Source organism: Carassius auratus, chromosome 49, assembly GCF_003368295.1.
Source record: "Carassius auratus strain Wakin chromosome 49, ASM336829v1, whole genome shotgun sequence".
Taxonomy (NCBI): domain Eukaryota; kingdom Metazoa; phylum Chordata; class Actinopteri; order Cypriniformes; family Cyprinidae; genus Carassius; species Carassius auratus.
Genome location: NC_039291.1, coordinates 15815795 through 15833627, shown reverse-complemented (window position 1 = coordinate 15833627; position 17833 = coordinate 15815795). Strand labels below are relative to the sequence as shown.

Here is a 17833-nt window from a genome sequence, read left to right as displayed (position 1 = left end):
GTTTAGTAAATTACATCACAGATGAGGATGAAATGTTCTACTGAATGCGACCTTCAGTGTCAAACACTCATTACAGCGCTGCACTGAAGAGCGGAAACAGATGGAAATGAGCATGAAATGATGCAGAAAGAGAAATGAAGCCATCAGAGGAGAGTCTACCTGCTTTACAGTAATAAAGAGGAGGCTGGGAAAACAGGTGAGCTATTAAAGCCCACTGCGCAGCGGACTGCTGCCCGCCAGGAGAGACGGAGTGGACACACCTGAAGAGAGGGAGAGAGAGAGATAGAGGGGAAAAGAAGAAAGCAGAGAAAGAGAGGAAGCAAGCAGACATCAGGACCAGCAGATGCAGAAAGACCAGACAGTGAGCAGCTCATATCAGACCAGCTCTTGTCAGTACAGGTCAGTGCGAGTAAGTACGGGTCAGTACGGGTCAGTAGTCAGTACGGGTCAGTAGTCAGTACGGGTAGTTTTAACAGTAGATGGCACAGCATGCTTTAGAAACTGCTAGCTTTCAGTTCTTGAACTTAAAATAATCTTTCATAAAGTTCAAAAAGATTGATGCAAATTACAAGAGTGTTCACAGTTGGTTGTGTTTACATTAATCTTGCGTCATAAAAGCATAAAAGCAGAGATGCAAGTACATTTAACTACTCAGTTGAACGCAGGAGCGGTCTTTGTGATCATTTGAGTCAGCAGTTAAGAACTAGCCTAGAGCTGCTGTTAAAAACTAAATTCAGAATCGATTAAAGAGAGAACTGTGATGCAATAGGAAAACACAGAATCGATCCATTAATCGATTTATTGTTACACCCCTAGTGAGTAGTAAGAACAGGTATGTACGGGTCAGTTTGTTACTGCTCTTCCCTCATACGAGGCGTTGTGCTGGACTCACCTGTCAGGTAACCTGCGGTCTGGGAGTCAGAGATGAAGAGGTCGTGTTTCTGGTCTTTGAAGGCACTCCACACAGTGGAACGAGAGAGGATCTCATTCACCTGAAACACAGCACACACACATCAGTTCACATCACTGGCTTCAGCTCCAGAGGGTTCTGCTGCGCTGCTGGACCGGGAACACACCTGTTCTCCAAACTGCAGGCTGCGGGTCATGGATTTGAGCGCTTTGACGATCTGAGCTTTGGTTGCTGATTGGTTTTCAAGAGTCTCCAACCCGACTCCCTCCAACAGCTTCAGCAGGTACGGCACCAGATCCACTCGAAGAGCCTGACTCCAGACAACATTCAGTCACAAAGAGTATATTAATAATAATAATAAAAATAACAAATGTTAAGAAATTAATATTGTATTCGGCAAAGATGCATCAAATTCATCAAAACATTCAGTGAAGACTGTTACACTACAAAAAAAAAATATATATATATTATATATATATTTTTATTTCTAAAGGACCACGTCACACTGAAGACTGGAGTAATGATAAATAAAATATATAAAATTTAAATAATTAACATTCACATAAAACAGCTGTTTTAAACCGTAATAATATTTGACAATTTTACTGTTTTTACTGTACTTTTCAACAATTAAGTGCAGCCTTGGAGAAAAAAACCACAATCTTTTGAATACTAGTGTATAAATGAATCTAAAACAAATTTAAATGAATAAAAAAACCCTGCTCTAGTGTGTTTGCGTCACCTGTGCGACCAGTTCGGTCTGCTCTCGCTGGAACATGCGGTTCAGAGCTTCACAGGCCAGTGCTGCCATATCAGCCCTGAGCTTCATCCCCGTCATCAGCGGCCCGATGGTGTCCAGCGCAGCCATGGAGCGCACACACAGCTGCAGGACACACACACACACACACACAGCATCACACACACACAGTCACCTTCACCTGCTGTCTGTCTCTCTCTCTCTCTCACACACACACACACAGTCACCACATCACAAGGTGTGTTTGAGCTGTACCTCGTTGTCTGAGAGCACGTGGATGAGGCGGATGGCACTCTTGGGCACGGCGTTGTTCTTGTGGCTGAGTGCGGTCAGGACGCGGGGCAGATGTCCGAGAGGAGGAACCTGATCGGCCAGCTGTGTCTGTGTGCTGAAGAGACACACGGCTGCGGTGGTCACCGTCTCCAGAGCCTCACCCTGAGCACAGGAGAACACACCACATCCATACAGACGCTCACTCGTATCAGTGCTGTCTGCTGCAGTCACACACTCACGTTCGGGTTGTTCTTCTCCAGCAGCGTGGTCAGCGTGTCCATCAGCGACACCAGGAACTCTCTGGGCTTGCGTAGGACCCAGCCGGGCTGAGCGATGTAGATCCTCAGGAACACCCCGCCGACCGCCAGCTCGCCCTGACCTGCTCCGTACGGCACAGAGAAATCCTCCGGCAGCTGAGGAACACACACAACAGAGAACAATGGATTTATATTTGAACTCTCTGTTCATCTGTGAATCCTGGAAAATAAAATGCATCACAGTTTCCACAGAAATATTGAGCAGCACAACTGTGTTCAACATTGATAATAATCAGAAATGTTTCTTGAGCAGTAAATCATCATATTATTCTGATTTCTGAAGATCATGTGACACTGAAGATTTGAGGAGTGATGCTGAAAATACAGCGGAGCATCACAGAAATAAATGATGGCTGATTTAAACTGGAATAATATTTGATTGTTTTACCTTACTTAAGGTCAAATAAATGCAGAAATATTTTTAAAAATCTCACCGAACTCTTAATTTGAAACAGTACGACAGTAAATCTAAACTGAAGCCCTTAGTCAGCTCCATCTCACCTTCCAGCTGACGTCAGGATTGTCCTTCTGCTGCTTGAAGTGCCTGTGTGAACAGAAGCAGAGCGAGTGAGCAGGAGGAGGAGGAGAGCGAAGGGAAGCACTGATCTGAGGTCAGAGGTCACAGGACTCACTCCAGCATCATCTCTCTGACGCTGGTGGAGACGGTTTCTCTCGAGCTGTCGTTCCAGATCAGCTCAGGGTTCTCGTGGGTTCCCTCGAATATGTGCACCGCCGCCTCGGGGTTATCACGCATGGCGTCCATGAATACACCCGGCAGGAAGCGCATCAGGGTCAGACGCACCTGAGAGAGAGCAGACACAGGGGAACGAGTGATGAAACACATGCAGTGATGCTGGGAATGAGTTTAACTCAAAACAGCGCTCTGATGAGGGAGGAACTGAAGGAGTCTTACCTTGGGTCCCACCAGCTTGTCTGAAGTCATCTTGGAGAAGAGATCAGCCGTCTGCGTGCGCACCTGAGGATGGGTGGAGTTACAGAACAGATCCAGCAGGTAGATCAGCGCACCTGAGAGACACACAGAGGTCAGAGGAGACTGCTCTGAGATCAGCTACTGGAGACGTGTCCACACACACACACACACACACACACACCTCTGTTCATGGCCTCAGTGATGATCTTGGTGTTGGAGGTCAGAGCGTAAAGCGTCTCCAGCACCAGCTGACGACCTGCAGATGCACAGAGACACGAGCGTTAGACTAGAGCAGAGAGCAACACTGGAACCTTCAATGATATCAATAGTTGACATTTGCGTATGAGAAGTCAGGGCTTTTTGCAGGCATTATAAATAAAAATAATAACAAACTTTCTGTTGTAGATTTTATGCCCAACTGAACTATTAATGTCAGAACAAATTTATTTATATGGCACTTACAGCATTTCAAAGTGGATATTAAAATAAAATAGAAATAAAGAGACATAAAAGCAATGTAGTTACCTTAAAATAATAAGTGCATGTAAGTGTGTGCGTGTGAGTGAGTATACGTGTGAGTGGGGGCATATGCATGTCCATATGCATATCCATAGGCATATGCAAGTGTGAGGGATATAGTATGCTTGTGTGTGTGAGTGTGAGTGAAAGTGTGTGCGTGAGTGTGTATGTGTGCGTGCACAATTGTGTGTGTATGATTGTGCATGTGAGTGTGCGTGTGTGTACGTGTGCGTAAGTGTGTACGAGTGTGCGTCTCTGTGTGAGTGCATGTGTGACTGTTTGTGCATGTATGTTTGTGTAGGAGTGTGCGTGTGTGACTGTCAATGATGAACTGCCTTTAACTATCATTCTGCATTATTGACACACTGTTTTCCTAAGGAATGTTGTTCAGTTGCTTTGACGCAATGTATTTTGTTTAAAGCGCTATATAAATAAAGGTGACTTGACTTGTGTGTGCATGAGTGTGCGAGTATGCTTGTGTGCTTGCATGTGTGACTCTGTAAGTGTGCGCGAGTGAGTGATTATTCTTGAGTGTGTGATTGAATGTATATGCGTGCGTGAGTGAGTGTGAATGTGCATGTGAGTGTGTGTGAGTGCATGCATGCGTGAGTGAGTGTTTGTGTATAAGTGTGCATGTGTGTGTTCACATGTTTATGTATGAATGTGCATGTAAGTGAGTGTGTTTGTGTACAAGTGAGTGTGTGTGTATGTGTGAAAATGCGCGTGCAAGTAAAAGTGTGTGTGAGAGTGCATTTGAGTGTGATTAATATGTTTCACTACTGGTGTGTTCCGTTGTTCAGAAAAAATGCCAAATATTTAGATGGTGAGGTGACCTATAGCTGTATTTATTACTAGAAAAAAAAACTATTATAATGGTTATATTTTATATTAAATATTCAGATTTAGTTTAATTTCAACAAAATTAAAATAAAAAAAAATGCCTTGACAACTAACTAAAAAAAGGTTTATATATATATTAGTTCTGTCATGTTTCATTAGTCTTACTGGAGGGTAAGGAGTGCAGCAGGACCAGCAGATTGGGCAGAACCAGAGACTCAGCAATGTTGACCACACAGTCCTGGTTTACTGTGACAGTATTCACCACCTACAGCAAACACACAGTGTTAACAGTGATGATGTTCCGATGTCAGTAAAGTATGAAACACAGACTTGTGGTTTACAGTGTACCTCTAAAGCCAGCTGCTGGACTCTTCCAGCGCCGTGGACCCTCAGCAGAGAGAAGAGCAGCTTGAAGTGACCGATGCACTCCGTCTCAGTGCCTGCGACACACACACACACAAACATCACACACCAGCCTCTACACACACATGCATCAGTCTGCTGTGTTTCAGGCACCTGGGTTGTTCTTGATGACGTTGCGGAGAGCTTCCAGCGCCATCTCGGCCCAGCGCAGTCTCTGAGCGTGCTGCTGCGACTCCAGCTTATTAGTCTGCGTCATCGCCATCAGTGTGTGCAGATACTGAGCCTGAGAGCCCACATAGTCCAAGAGACTCGACGCGAACGCTTTCGGATACTGACGAACACACAGATCAGAGTTCAGAGCTGGCACACACTCCATATTAAAATAAATGAAAACCTCATTCATTAAGGATGCATTAAATTGATCAAAAGTGACAGTAAAGACATTTATGATACAAAAGTTTTCGAATTCAAATAAATGCTGTACTTCTGAACTTTCTGTGAATCCTGAAAATTTTTTTTTAACAGTTTCCAAAAACAGCACAACTGTGTTCAACATTGATGATAATCAGAAATGTTTCTTGAGCAGTAAATCATCATATTATTCTGATTTCTGAAGATCATGTGACACTGAAGACTGGAGGAATGATGCTGAAAATACAGCGGAGAATCACAGAAATACATTACACTTTAACAGAGAAAACAGTTATTTAAATTAGGATAGTATTACAGTTTTTGCTGTATTTTTAACAGATAAATGCAGAAGAGATGTTTTGGGATGTTCAGTACAGTAGTTTAGGTGTCTCTCACCTCCAGAGGAAACAGGGGCTGCTCGTTATAAACCCTAACGAAGATCTCTCCCACGATCAGCTCCTTCCTGTGTTCACTGAACAGGAACTCTGAGCCGAAGCTCTTGTCACACTCTCCCTGCAAACACACAAGAGTGAGTGTAATGTGAATCAGACGAGTGCAAACACACAGAGTGAGTGAGATGTGAATCAGACGAGTGTAAACACACAGAGTGAGTGTGATGTGAATCAGACGAGTGCAAACACAGAGTGAGTGTGATGTGAATCAGACGAGTGCAACACAGAGTGAGTGTGTGAATCAGACGATTGTAAACACACAGAGTGAGTGTGATGTGAATCAGAGGAGTGCAAACACACAACAGTGATGTGAATCAGACGAGTGCAAACACACAACAGTGATGTGAATCAGACGAGCGTAAACACACAGAGTGAGTGTGATTTGAATCAGACGAGTGCAAACACACAGTGAGTGTGATGTGAATCAGACGATTGTAAACACACAGAGTGAGTGTGATGTGAATCAGAGGAGTGCAAACACACAACAGTGATGTGAATCAGACGAGCGTAAACACACAGAGTGAGTGTGATGTGAATCAGACGAGTGCAAACACACAGAGTGAGTCTGATGTGAATCAGACGAGTACAAACACACAGAGTGAGTGTGATGTGAATCAGAGGAATGCAAACACAAGTGAGTGTGATGTGAATCTGACGAGTGTAAACAGAGTAAGTGTGATGTGAATCAGACGAGTGCAAACACACAGAGTGAGTGTGATGTGAATCTGACGAGTGTAAACACACAGAGAGTGTGATGTGAATCAGAGGAGTGTAAACACACAGAGTGTGATGTGAATCAGACGAGTGCAAACACACAGAGAGTGTGATGTGAATCAGAGGAGTGTAAACACACAGAGTGTGATGTGAATCAGAGGAGTGCAAACACACAGAGTCAGTGTGACGTGAATCAGACGAGTGTAAACACAGAGTGAGTGTGACGTGAATCAGACGAGTGTAAACACACAGAGTGAGTGTGACGTGAATCAGACGAGCGTAAACACACAGAGTGAGTGTGATGTGAATCAGAGGAGTGCAAACACACAACAGTGATGTGAATCAGAGGAGTGCAAACACACAACAGTGATGTGAATCAGAGGAGTGCAAACACACAACAGTGATGTGAATCAGACGAGTGCAAACACACAACAGTGATGTGAATCAGACGAGTGGAAACACACAGAGTGAGTGTGATGTGAATCAGACGAGTGCAAACACACAGTGTGTGTGATGTGAATCAGACGAGCGTAAACACACAGAGTGAGTGTGATTTGAATCAGACGAGCGTAAACACACAGAGTGAGTGTGATGTGAATCAGACGAGTGCAAACACACAGTGAGTGTGACGAGAATCAGACGAGTGTAAACAGAGTGAGTGTGACGTGAATCAGACGAGTGTAAACACAGAGTGAGTGTGACGTGAATCAGACGAGTGTAAACACACAGTGAGTGTGATGTGAATCAGACGAGTGTAAACACACAGAGTGAGTGTGACGTGAATCAGACGAGTGCAAACACACAGAGTGAGTGTGACGTGAATCAGACGAGTGTAAACACACAGTGAGTGTGATGTGAATCAGACGAGTGTAAACACACAGAGTGAGTGTGATGTGAATCAGAGGAGTGCAAACACACAGAGTGAGTGTGATGTGAATCAGACGAGTGCAAAAACACAGAGTGAGTGTGATGTGAATCAGAGGAGTGCAAACACACAGAGTGAGTGTGATGTGAATCAGACGAGTGTAAACACAGAGAGTGTGATGTGAATCAGACGAGTGCAAACACACAGAGTGAGTGTGATGTGAATCAGACGAGTGCAAACACATAGAGTGAGTGTGATGTGAATCAGACGAGTGCAAACACACAGAGTGAGTGTGATGTGAATCAGACGAGTGTAAACACACAAGAGTGAGTGTGATGTGAATCAGACGAGTGTAAACACACAGAGTGAGTGTGATGTGAATCAGAGGAGTGTAAACACACAGAGTGAGTGTGATGTGAATCAGAGGAGTGCAAACACACAAGACTGAGTGTGATGTGAATCAGACGAGTGTAAACACAGAGAGTGAGTGTGATGTGAATCAGACGAGTGTAAACACACAGAGTGAGTGTGATGTGAATCAGACGAGTGTAAACACACAGAGTGAGTGTGATGTGAATCAGACGAGTGTAAACACACAGAGTGAGTGTGATGTGAATCAGACGAGTGTAAACACACAGAGTGAGTGTGATGTGAATCAGACGAGTGTAAACACACAGAGTGAGTGTGATGTGAATCAGACGAGTGTAAACACACAGAGTGAGTGTGATGTGAATCAGAGGAGTGCAAACACACAGAGTGAGTGTGATGTGAATCAGAGGAGTGCAAACACACAAGACTGAGTGTGATGTGAATCTGACGAGTGTAAACACAGAGTGAATGTGATGTGAATCAGAGGAGTGTGAGGAGCAGTGAAGGATCAGGAGCAGCATCTCACTCTCTTGATGCTGCTCTCCTGCTGCTCCTCTAGGAACTCCATCAGCTCCGCTCTCGTCCCATTGTTCCAGATCAAGTACGGGTTCTCTGAGTTACTGTTCAGCAGCTTCAGCACCTGGAGAACCCACAGAAGAAGCACAGATCAACACACAGCCACTGTCCATCTGTCCAGTCTCTCTTGAGTCTCTGTGTGAGCACTGAGGGGTGCTCCTCTGTACCTCTGCAGGCGAGCTGCGGCCCAGTCTGCGTGAGATGTAGGGCGTCAGCATGGCAGCCAGACTCTTCCTGATGGCAGGGTTCTCCGGAGGGTGTGCTGCGGCTCCTCCACCATTGAGCTCTCCGGCTGGACTCTCCTCTGGGCTCCGGGCCCCGCTGTACCCCGCCAGCCGCCCGAGGGCCACCACGCTCAACTTGGCCAGACTGTTGCACACCTGCTGCTGGTTGGTGTCGTGGCTGGCCTGCACGCCACTCTCCTCCAGCGTGTAGTCGTAGCTGAAGAGGCTCGCCAGCAGGTGCCACAGGACCCCGGCCTGATACAGGTGCGTCTGCAGGAAGAAGTCCACCGCCAAGGAGCTGACGCACTCCACCACCAGAGACGCCAAGCGCGGCAGACCCTGAGAGACGGCAAACACAAACACTCACAGACTCTGTATGAAGACATCACTTATCCACACAAACAATACAACACAACTCTCTTACTAGTCTTAATTTTAATTAATAGTCAGTCAGTGATAAAGAAATGCGTGTTCTTACCTTGCTGTAGTAGAGAATGTGACAAACATCTCTAATAATGTTGGGAAGCTCCACTATCTTCTCTCTGCACTCCTCGAACTGAGCAGCGACGCTGTAGCACCTACAGACGTGTCCACACACCTGAAAAACACCCACATGCACTCAGAATCACACTGTGAGCTCACTGCATGCGTGTGTGTGTGTGTGTGTGTGTGCTCGTGTACCTGCACTGCCATGTCCTCCGGTCTGCTGGAGGCGGTGAGCACAGACACACAGCGGGACAGAGCCTCCATCAGCACCTGACACAGAACACACAAGCCTCATCAACACCAGCAGACAGAGAAGAGAAGAGAAGAGAAGAGAAGAGAAGTCTACACATGCTGACCTCGATGCCGCTCTCCCGCCGCAGCTCCTCCGCGTTCAGCGCTGAACAGTTGACGGTGTGGAAGGCCAGCTCCGCGGCGGCCGGTAACAGAGCCGAGGTCTTGGAGAACAGCTGCTCGTCACCCGTCTCCAGGGTGATGGTCTTAATTAGCATGGGGTAGCCGGCGTATTTATACGGCTCCAGATCTGAGGAGAGAGAGAGAGGAGATCAGTCTCTGAGCGTCTGGAGATCAGGAGCGGTGTCTGAGAGCAGCGAGGCGTCTAACCCTGCTTGTGTCTGTTGAACAGGATGCTCTGGGCTTTGAGGATCAGGATGATGTTCTCTGGGTCAGGACCGTCCACGATACGAGCCGATTTGGTGCAGAGGAACTCGTAGGCCTTGTTGACCTTCTCAAACATGTCCTGAGCACACACACAGCACCCTTAGTTATAGTTTAGAATTCATTCAATGATAATGACACTCATGAATTGTTGTACATACCCTGCCCTCAGGATTTTTGTCTGGATGGTATTTTTGGGCCAATCTGAAGTAAGCTTTCCTTATTTTACTCTCTTCATGCCTTTAAAAAAAGCAACAAAGATTACAGTCAATAATCACTACTCTCAGAACGAGAGATGTGTATTCTGCATGTAAAAAGAGGTTAAGCAATCAAATAAATTAATACACACATAAAAGTCTTAAGGGTCAGAATGCAATTAAATGTTCACGTGAAACTAAACAATGACTGGTTTTGGAAGTGCAAAATATGAAGTACTACAAAAGAAAAGAGAGACTCACTGTCCCTGTCCTTTAGGGAGGTTCAGCACTTCATAGGCGTCATCCACAGACATGGAGGGCGGCTTCTTCTCCACCTCTCTCTTCCAGGCGTCCAGAGTGTCCTTCAGCAGCTTCACCTGCAGGGGGCAGACAATCACAGGTCTTCACATCACACAGAGCGAGGAGCTGGGCCATCAGTCACAGTGTGTGTGTGTGTGTGTGTACCGGGTCTCGTATGGGCCAGTCGGGGAAGCGTGTGGAGTCACACAGGTGCCGCAGGTAATAGATGTTGCAGAAGAGCTCGTTGTCCAGCTGAGGGAAGCTGACCACAGGAATGGGACAGTACTGATAGAGAGCACGAGTGTTACTCTGCAGACGAGGACTGAAGTCTGCCAGATGAGCGGCGATCTTCTCGATCATCAGACGCCTGTCCACACACACCAGGTTAACATTCATCATTTTCATTTAGTTTGATGTGATATACTAAACTAATTAAAACCAAAATATAAATGAATAAAACTATACAGACATGTTAAAACAATAAAAATGTCCAATACACAAAATGACAAACATTTTAAACAAACTTAACATGAAACCAAAAACATAATATTAATTAACAAAAAAAAAGAATATAAATTTGTAATAAAGTACAAATAAGTATAGGTAAATAAGTACAAATTTGAAGGTTTAACCCACATAAGAATCAAAGTTGGCACACCACAGCTCCAAAAGCAGAACAATATTTAACTATGTTCATCACTTCTGGAGCAGTGCTGTGCCAACTTTGATTCTCCTGCTTGGATTTTTTTGTGTCTGAGCTTTTGTCCGGCTGGATGTGCAGAGAAACGGCTCAGAAACAGGAAGTCCAGAGCGAGGAACCAGATCTGACCTCATCTCGCTGCTCCAGATGGCTTCAGGCGTGTCAAACTCTCCCAGGAAGATCTCGGAGAAGCGCTCGGCCTCGTAGTTCTCCAGGTAACACACCATGGCCTCCGGCAGCATGGAGCCCAACACACTCCTCTGAACGATGTCCAGACCTTTAGCCTGCGGGTCAAACACATGCTCAGATTAACTGTTCCCTGTCTTTACATGCACTGTGAGAGACGGCAGATCATCAGATGAAGCAGTCACCTCCTCGGATTTAAAGGCCTGCTTCAGGTGAGTGTACTTCAGGAACCTGGAGAGAAGAACACAGTTACACATACAGCACGTTATCGAAACACGTGATCAGGAGCTGATGACATCAGTCAGCTGTGATGGGCTGAGACGCAGGAGAGTACCGGGCTACGGGCAGCACGTTTGAGCCGGTGTACATCATGATGAAGAAGAAGACTCCGCTCAGGTAGAGACGCTGCAGGTTAGGGTTGTCCTGCATCACCAGGTACAGCAGGTTAGCCACCTTCTCCACCAGGATGGGGTCAAAGGTCAGGAGCAGCTGTGGAGGACAGGAGGATGTCAGCGGTTTCTAAACACAGCTCTAGAGGAGCACAGAGTCAGAGATGTGTACCTGGACGATGTGTGGCAGACAGGTGTTATCACTGATGAGTCTCTTCACCTTCGGGAGAGGTCTGATGATGGCATTGTCCTGATCCCTGAACACACAAACACAGAAATACAGGCATGTTTAAACATATTGTGTGTGTGTGTGTGTGTGGAGCAGCTGTGAGGAGCGGGACTGTACCGGCTGGGGAAGTAGGAGCACATGGTGATCAGCATGTTGAGGATGAGCGTGGCCAGATCGGTCTCGTTCATCACGGCCTGTCCTCCGGCCAGCAGACACCACTTCAGCTGAGGGATGGACTGCAGCGGCCGCCAGCCGTCCATGCCCTGAGCCCAGCAGCGGGTCTTAGCCGTTAGCGTCCCAGCGCTCCAGAACTCCTGCATCTGAGGACACGGATCACCAGCTCAAACACCAGATCACCTCCGATCACACGCTCCAGCTCTGCTGCAGATACTCACCTCCTCAAAGCCGAAAGGCCCTCTCCTCTCTTTATCTGCGTTCCCGAAGTACCACTCCTTCTCGCTCTCGCGCTTCATGTCTGGAGAAGCCTCCAACACATTACTCTGAAAACAGCACAGACTTCACCATCTGGACATTACACATCATCAGCATACCACTGTTTAAAAGACTCCTCTCCTGCTCAAGGCTGTGTTTATCTGATCACAAATACAGTAAAACTGAAATATTCCTCCAGTGTACAGCACTGATCTCTCTCTCTCTGCAGCAGTGTGTTTGGGCAGTACCTGCAGCGGCACCGTGGCTCTGTTAGTGTGAAGGTGAGCAAGGGTCAGCAGATCCACCAGTATACGCACTCCGTTAGAGTCCATCACATCCTTCACATTTCTCTGTCAGAACAGAAGAGTTAAACCCTGGATGTGTGATCAGCAGCTCTGAGGTTCATCAGCAGACGTGTCTCACCTTGTTGAGGATGAGTTTGTTGAGGAAGAGGATGAGTCGGTCTCTCTCCAGCTTGTCTGTACACTGCACAGGAGCAAAAACACGAGGTTCAAACAGTGATTCTAGAGACACATCCCTGTAACTTCAGCACACTGACCCGGTCCAGCATGCCCACGATGTACTTGGTGTCAGCGAACGGTCCGATCTCCTCGCAGCACTTCCCGTAGACGATGGAGAGCGCCTGCAGACACACACACTTCATGGCCACTTTAGGAGTCAGCAGGAAGCGATGGTAGAGCTCGTTAAAGAACTCGTATCTAGAGAACAACACAGAGGAAGATCAGCACAATATCAGCCAGACCAACACGGCTCAGAGTCTGTTCAGACACCTACGATCTCTTGATGGCTCCAGACTCCTCGTTCTCATCCTCCTCCAGCAGCAGACGCAGGTAATAATCTCCGATCTTAATCTCGTCAGAGAGACACTCGTACTTCACCTGAACACAAGCAGACATCCGTTCTAGCGCTGATTCACATGCGGTCGGAAACACTGCGCTGGGAAATACAGCTCTGTTCTATACTCATATATCCTTAGTTTTCTGTATTTCTGAATTAAAGTTTTGTTGTTATTATTATTATTATTATTATATTTGAATTGCTTGTCTTCTGTTTGTTCTGTCACTCATAATAATCTCATCTGATCGGCTTCAGTAACCTGTAGAATCTATAAACTGTGAGTGTAGACTGCATGCTCTTAACGCTGCGAGGGTTTCTCCCCGTGACACTGAATCACATCACATCAGAGTTTCTCCAGTGTTGGTGATGAGACACAGACCTCGAACTCTTGGTGGTTCCAGGAGATGATGCTAGCGCTGCCCAGCTCTCGGTCCACCCCGAAGGAGCGCATCTCGGCCTCCAGAGCGTCCCGCAGCTCCTCACGTGTCTTCAGGTTCCAGATCAGGTTCGAGCGAGCGTGATCCAGCTGGAACCTGCACACACACACACACACACACACACACACACAGCAGTGTCACAGCTCTGATGACCACACACACACACAACTCAATCATTAAACACATCCTTTACTTGTAGTAGAACAGCTCCCAGTTGGACTCGATCTTGATCCGCTGCCGTCTCTTCCTCAGGATCACCGGCTTCTGGTTTACACTCTACAATCAGTAACACACCATCTCTACAGCACATTCTGCTTATAACACTGGTTTAAGAGACAAGCAGAGCTATTATGGGATGTGAGGGTAATGCTGACGACACCAGAGCTGTGAAGTTATGATCCTGCTCTAAACACTGAACACATGGAGGACAGCTGATCTAATACAGTCAGTGTGTGACCGCTACAGACAGAACACACACACACACACACGCGTGTTACATGAGACCGAGAGACTGACATGAGAGAGGGAGGGGCTAACAGAGAGAGAGAGTCTCTGATTGGACGAAACTACTCACCAGGTTGTTCCTGTCCTGCTGCATTGATTGACAGCAGAAACCCCAATAAGAGCCGATGGGGGGGCAGAGATAAGAGAGGTTAAAGGTCACATCAGCCGTTTCTAATGAACACTGTCAGTCTCAGTGAAGCTGGCTTTAATGGCAGTGTGATTAGAGGCTCAAGAGCAAAGAAACGATGATGATGATGGTGTAAGTCATGCTCATGATCCCAAAGCTGTGTCTTCATCTGCAGCTCATGCTTCACATCAATCATCATCTTGGGTTTACAGTGGAGATTAGATGATATCATTCAATGTAAATCTCAAAATGAATATCCCTTTTTTATGATTTACATTATAATTTGATTCCTAAATACATGCATTTTAAAATTAGACACAGAATAATCATTTTGTCAATCATTAGCCTATATTTCATATGATCAGAAATAATGGCACAGAATTATGATAACATTAATTGATCAGTTTACTGGCACAGACTGGAATTTTATCCCTTTTTTCCCGTGAAATGTGGAGCAGTGCTCTCAGAAACAGTGACGTCTGCAGATGCTTCATCAGATCTCGAGCGAGCCACGCTTGAGCGTTTATTAGTGAAGACCAGAGACAGAAGATCAGAGGAACTCATCACACATGAAGCACAGCAGTCTGAACAGCTTCCCCATCCAGAGCAGCAAAACAGAGAGATATCAGCCCAGCTCTAGTGTTAGCACCCCAGCAGAGACGCAGACGACGCTCACCTCCTTCTGAGTGATGCCCATCTTATCTCTCCAGTGCATCAGAACCACGTCAGCCTTCTCTTTGGCGAACTTCTCCACCTCTTTAGCAGCTTTACCTGCGATACGCTGCCACTCCGGGACCTTATTCCTGCCAAACTGGTCCTGCAGAACAACATTACTAGTGATTAAAGGTGCAGGGTGTAATAAAGACAGCTGGAGCAGGAGATCAGATCTGTTGTGTCTCCCGCTGATGCTCACACAGGTTGCCAGATTGAGGACGTGCAACAGGACGAGCGGACGATGAGCCTTACACTGATGAGCTGAGTTTAATATTGCTCTGGACATACTGATTTTTAGGTGATGTCAAGGCTTTTTAGGTGGGGTCTTTTCCCACCACTGGCACCCCAAAGTGTCAAAAACGGGCAGTGGGCGGAGTCACACAGACAACACAAAACCATTCTGTCATGGAACGCACAGCTCAATCAAAGCGGCTGTAGAGACAGATGCAAACCTAAATATCTGCAAATGTGATATTTTTATGCTTAAGTACAGACAAGGGATTTTGGGCTGTTCAGCTGCTCATAAAGTGTTTTCTGAAAACTATTTTTATACACAAGTATTTATTTTATTGCACTCATCTATTGGCGCCTGTAGATTTAATTTCTAATCTATACCTTTAAATCCCATAACTGTCACCGTCCCACCTGTGGACGCTTGGCACTCTTTTTTGTTGTCGTCTTTTTCTCTATAAAATATTTTAGTAATAATCATAAATCATATATCATTTGAAAGCTTAGAAGCCCAAGATTCATCTTGTGAAAACCATTTTGAAATCGGACATTGCTTTACCATGGAAATGGTACTTTAAAATCTAATGGCGGTCTCCTCCCACTGAGTGGGCAGGGCCAAGTATCATAAAACATAATGCATTACGGTCTTCTAGAACCAAAACGTTTTATAATTTTGGCAACAAACATATCATCGGAAAGGTCTGAGTCTCAGGATTTCATATTTGGTGGTTATTTTGAGATAGAAGTAAAATTCAAAGAGAAATCCAGAGAAAAAATCATTATGCAAAATTCAAAATAGTTTTGATGACTCCTAGTGGCTGTGTGTGGTATGACGCCCTAAATAAAATCTCACAGGAACCTCAATTTTTTACATATCAACTTCAAATTTATAACATAACTTATGTAGACACAAGGCTTTAATTTTATACCAATTTTAGAGTAAAACCTGTTGTGTAAAATATTTATAATTAATAAAATAAAATTAATATAGCGCATATTATTTATAGTACATTTAAACTTCTATAACCTTTTGATACTTAATGTTTTTGAAAAAACTTTTGCCAAAATCTGCTAATTTTCTTCTTTAAAAAGAGACCAACCTTATGTTTATATTCCAAAGTGTTCATAAATAACAGCAATTTTAGTTTGGATAGTGCACTTTAATGCCTATTTAAAAAATGGGGGGGTGACAGTTAAGGAGTTAAAGAGGTTTATTCTCACCAGTTTATTCCTCTCTGTACTCTGAAGGTTTGTTCATATTTAATTCACACTGATTTATACTTTTGAATCCTTTTTTAATCCTAAAACCTTTATTAAAAGTATTTTCTGATTTATGAAGTGATTAAAATATTAATTTGAACCAGGCTTCATCCAGTGTTCAGATTTCTGTCCTGAAAGTGTATAATAGTGCATATTTGAATTTATTGCATATTTAAACATAACATTTCAGAAAACTTTGCAATACACACAATGCTTGCAATTCTTAACCAGTACATTGGTGAAGTATGGTGAGACTGTTATCAGTGATTATAAAAGCACATATTCTGCTTCCCTTATTCGAGCACTACTGCACTAACAATTAATAACCAGCAAATTAGGAGTTAACTGAAGCAAAAGTTGAGGTTAGGGTTAATATTGAGAAATGGACCTTAAAATAACGTGTGACCGGTGAGATTAGTTAAACGATTCATCCTATATTTCATTAAAAGAGGATATCTGAGAGTTAGGCTAGCAGGCTAGCAGGTTAGCAGGCTAGTGGCTCGTACCGTGGCGATCTTCACGTTGTCTCGTATGTGCATGCGGTCCACGTCCTTCTCAGGCACGGGGTCAGAGCTGTCCAGATACGCCAGCAGACCGGTGGGCTGAAGGACAGACAGTGTTTGATGATTTCAGAGCTACTTCTAGCAGAAAAGCATTGGTGAATGTCCAGTCTGTGTCTCACCAGGATCCTCTTCAGCAGGTTCAGGGCCGTGGGGTTTTCTGCCGTCCACAGACCCACCAGGTGACGACTCAGCTGTCTGCGTGTGATAAACCCGTGATCAGGCCTGTGTTACAGTGTGAGGAGGTCAGTGTGAGCTGAACTGACCTGTTGGTGAGCATCCGCTGGTCAGAGCTGATGGTGAACATGGAGGTGTGCAGGTGTCTGGGCAGAGCTCCTTCACTCAGAGCCAGCTCCTGCATCTTACTGGAGATCTCCTTCTCTCCCTCCTGAGGACGACACGCTGGGATCAGACACACACACACGTGCGTACACACACACACACACTGGAGGAACAGCGGCTGGACTCACCTCGATGATGGCCTTCATGATCAGACCCGCACCTTTGACGATGGCCATCGAGGGATGCTGTGAGAGAAACACCACACACACTACTGTTCAAAAGACATCTATAATCAAGGATGCATTAAAGACATAGTTCAGCCAAAAATGAAAATGACCCCATGGTTTACTCGCCCTCGAGTCTTCCTAAGTGTGTATGACTTTCGGACAAATCCAATCAGAGTTATTGCTGTTTATAAAGTTGTAAATATGTATATTTGTCTCATTTGATATTTTGCCTTTATTAACCCCGGAGCTGTGTGGAGCGCTTTTAATGATGGATGGATGCACTTTATTGAGCTTCAAAATCTCAACACCCATTCACTGCCATTATGAAGAGCCAGGACATATAATATAACTCTGATTGGATTCGTCTGAAGGAAGGAAGTTATTTATATATTTTATTTCAAATTTATACATTTATTTCAAATAAATGCTGTTTCTTTTTAACTTTGTTCATCTGTGAATCCTGAAAAATAAAATGCATCACAGTTTCCACAGAAATATTGAGCAGCACAACTGTGTTC

The 17833-nt window shown here is 45.1% G+C and overlaps 1 protein-coding gene across 6 annotated transcripts in view; it reads right to left on the bottom strand.

The window, feature by feature from the left end:
- The window catches only part of dnajc13 (DnaJ heat shock protein family (Hsp40) member C13), a 33466-nt gene that overhangs the window by 1493 nt on the left and 14140 nt on the right, over nt 1-17833 (bottom strand). For 3 of the 6 annotated variants that reach the window (XM_026238259.1, XM_026238258.1, XM_026238263.1), the window contains 40 exons: nt 17277-17333; nt 17073-17194; nt 16929-17004; nt 16753-16848; nt 14718-14858; nt 13985-14002; nt 13604-13686; nt 13353-13506; nt 12911-13014; nt 12675-12834; nt 12539-12601; nt 12364-12465; nt 12079-12183; nt 11801-12003; nt 11627-11711; nt 11400-11554; nt 11251-11296; nt 11009-11163; nt 10345-10546; nt 10141-10256; nt 9844-9922; nt 9629-9764; nt 9364-9548; nt 9203-9277; nt 9000-9119; nt 8465-8860; nt 8248-8361; nt 5718-5834; nt 5064-5241; nt 4896-4987; nt 4713-4812; nt 3370-3444; nt 3171-3283; nt 2890-3059; nt 2759-2801; nt 2180-2353; nt 1923-2102; nt 1653-1793; nt 1077-1220; nt 893-992 (listed from right to left, as the gene is read on the bottom strand). In XM_026238259.1, coding sequence (XP_026094044.1) covers nt 893-992; nt 1077-1220; nt 1653-1793; nt 1923-2102; nt 2180-2353; nt 2759-2801; nt 2890-3059; nt 3171-3283; nt 3370-3444; nt 4713-4812; nt 4896-4987; nt 5064-5241; nt 5718-5834; nt 8248-8361; nt 8465-8860; nt 9000-9119; nt 9203-9277; nt 9364-9548; nt 9629-9764; nt 9844-9922; nt 10141-10256; nt 10345-10546; nt 11009-11163; nt 11251-11296; nt 11400-11554; nt 11627-11711; nt 11801-12003; nt 12079-12183; nt 12364-12465; nt 12539-12601; nt 12675-12834; nt 12911-13014; nt 13353-13506; nt 13604-13686; nt 13985-14002; nt 14718-14858; nt 16753-16848; nt 16929-17004; nt 17073-17194; nt 17277-17333 — 4975 coding nt within the window. Of the gene's footprint in view, nt 1-159; nt 261-892; nt 993-1076; nt 1221-1652; nt 1794-1922; nt 2103-2179; nt 2354-2758; nt 2802-2889; nt 3060-3170; nt 3284-3369; nt 3445-4712; nt 4813-4895; nt 4988-5063; nt 5242-5717; nt 5835-8247; nt 8362-8464; nt 8861-8999; nt 9120-9202; nt 9278-9363; nt 9549-9628; nt 9765-9843; nt 9923-10140; nt 10257-10344; nt 10547-11008; nt 11164-11250; nt 11297-11399; nt 11555-11626; nt 11712-11800; nt 12004-12078; nt 12184-12363; nt 12466-12538; nt 12602-12674; nt 12835-12910; nt 13015-13352; nt 13507-13603; nt 13687-13984; nt 14003-14717; nt 14859-16752; nt 16849-16928; nt 17005-17072; nt 17195-17276; nt 17334-17833 lie in introns of all 6 variants that reach the window. The other 3 variants (XM_026238262.1, XM_026238260.1, XM_026238261.1) reach the window with 3 other exon arrangements.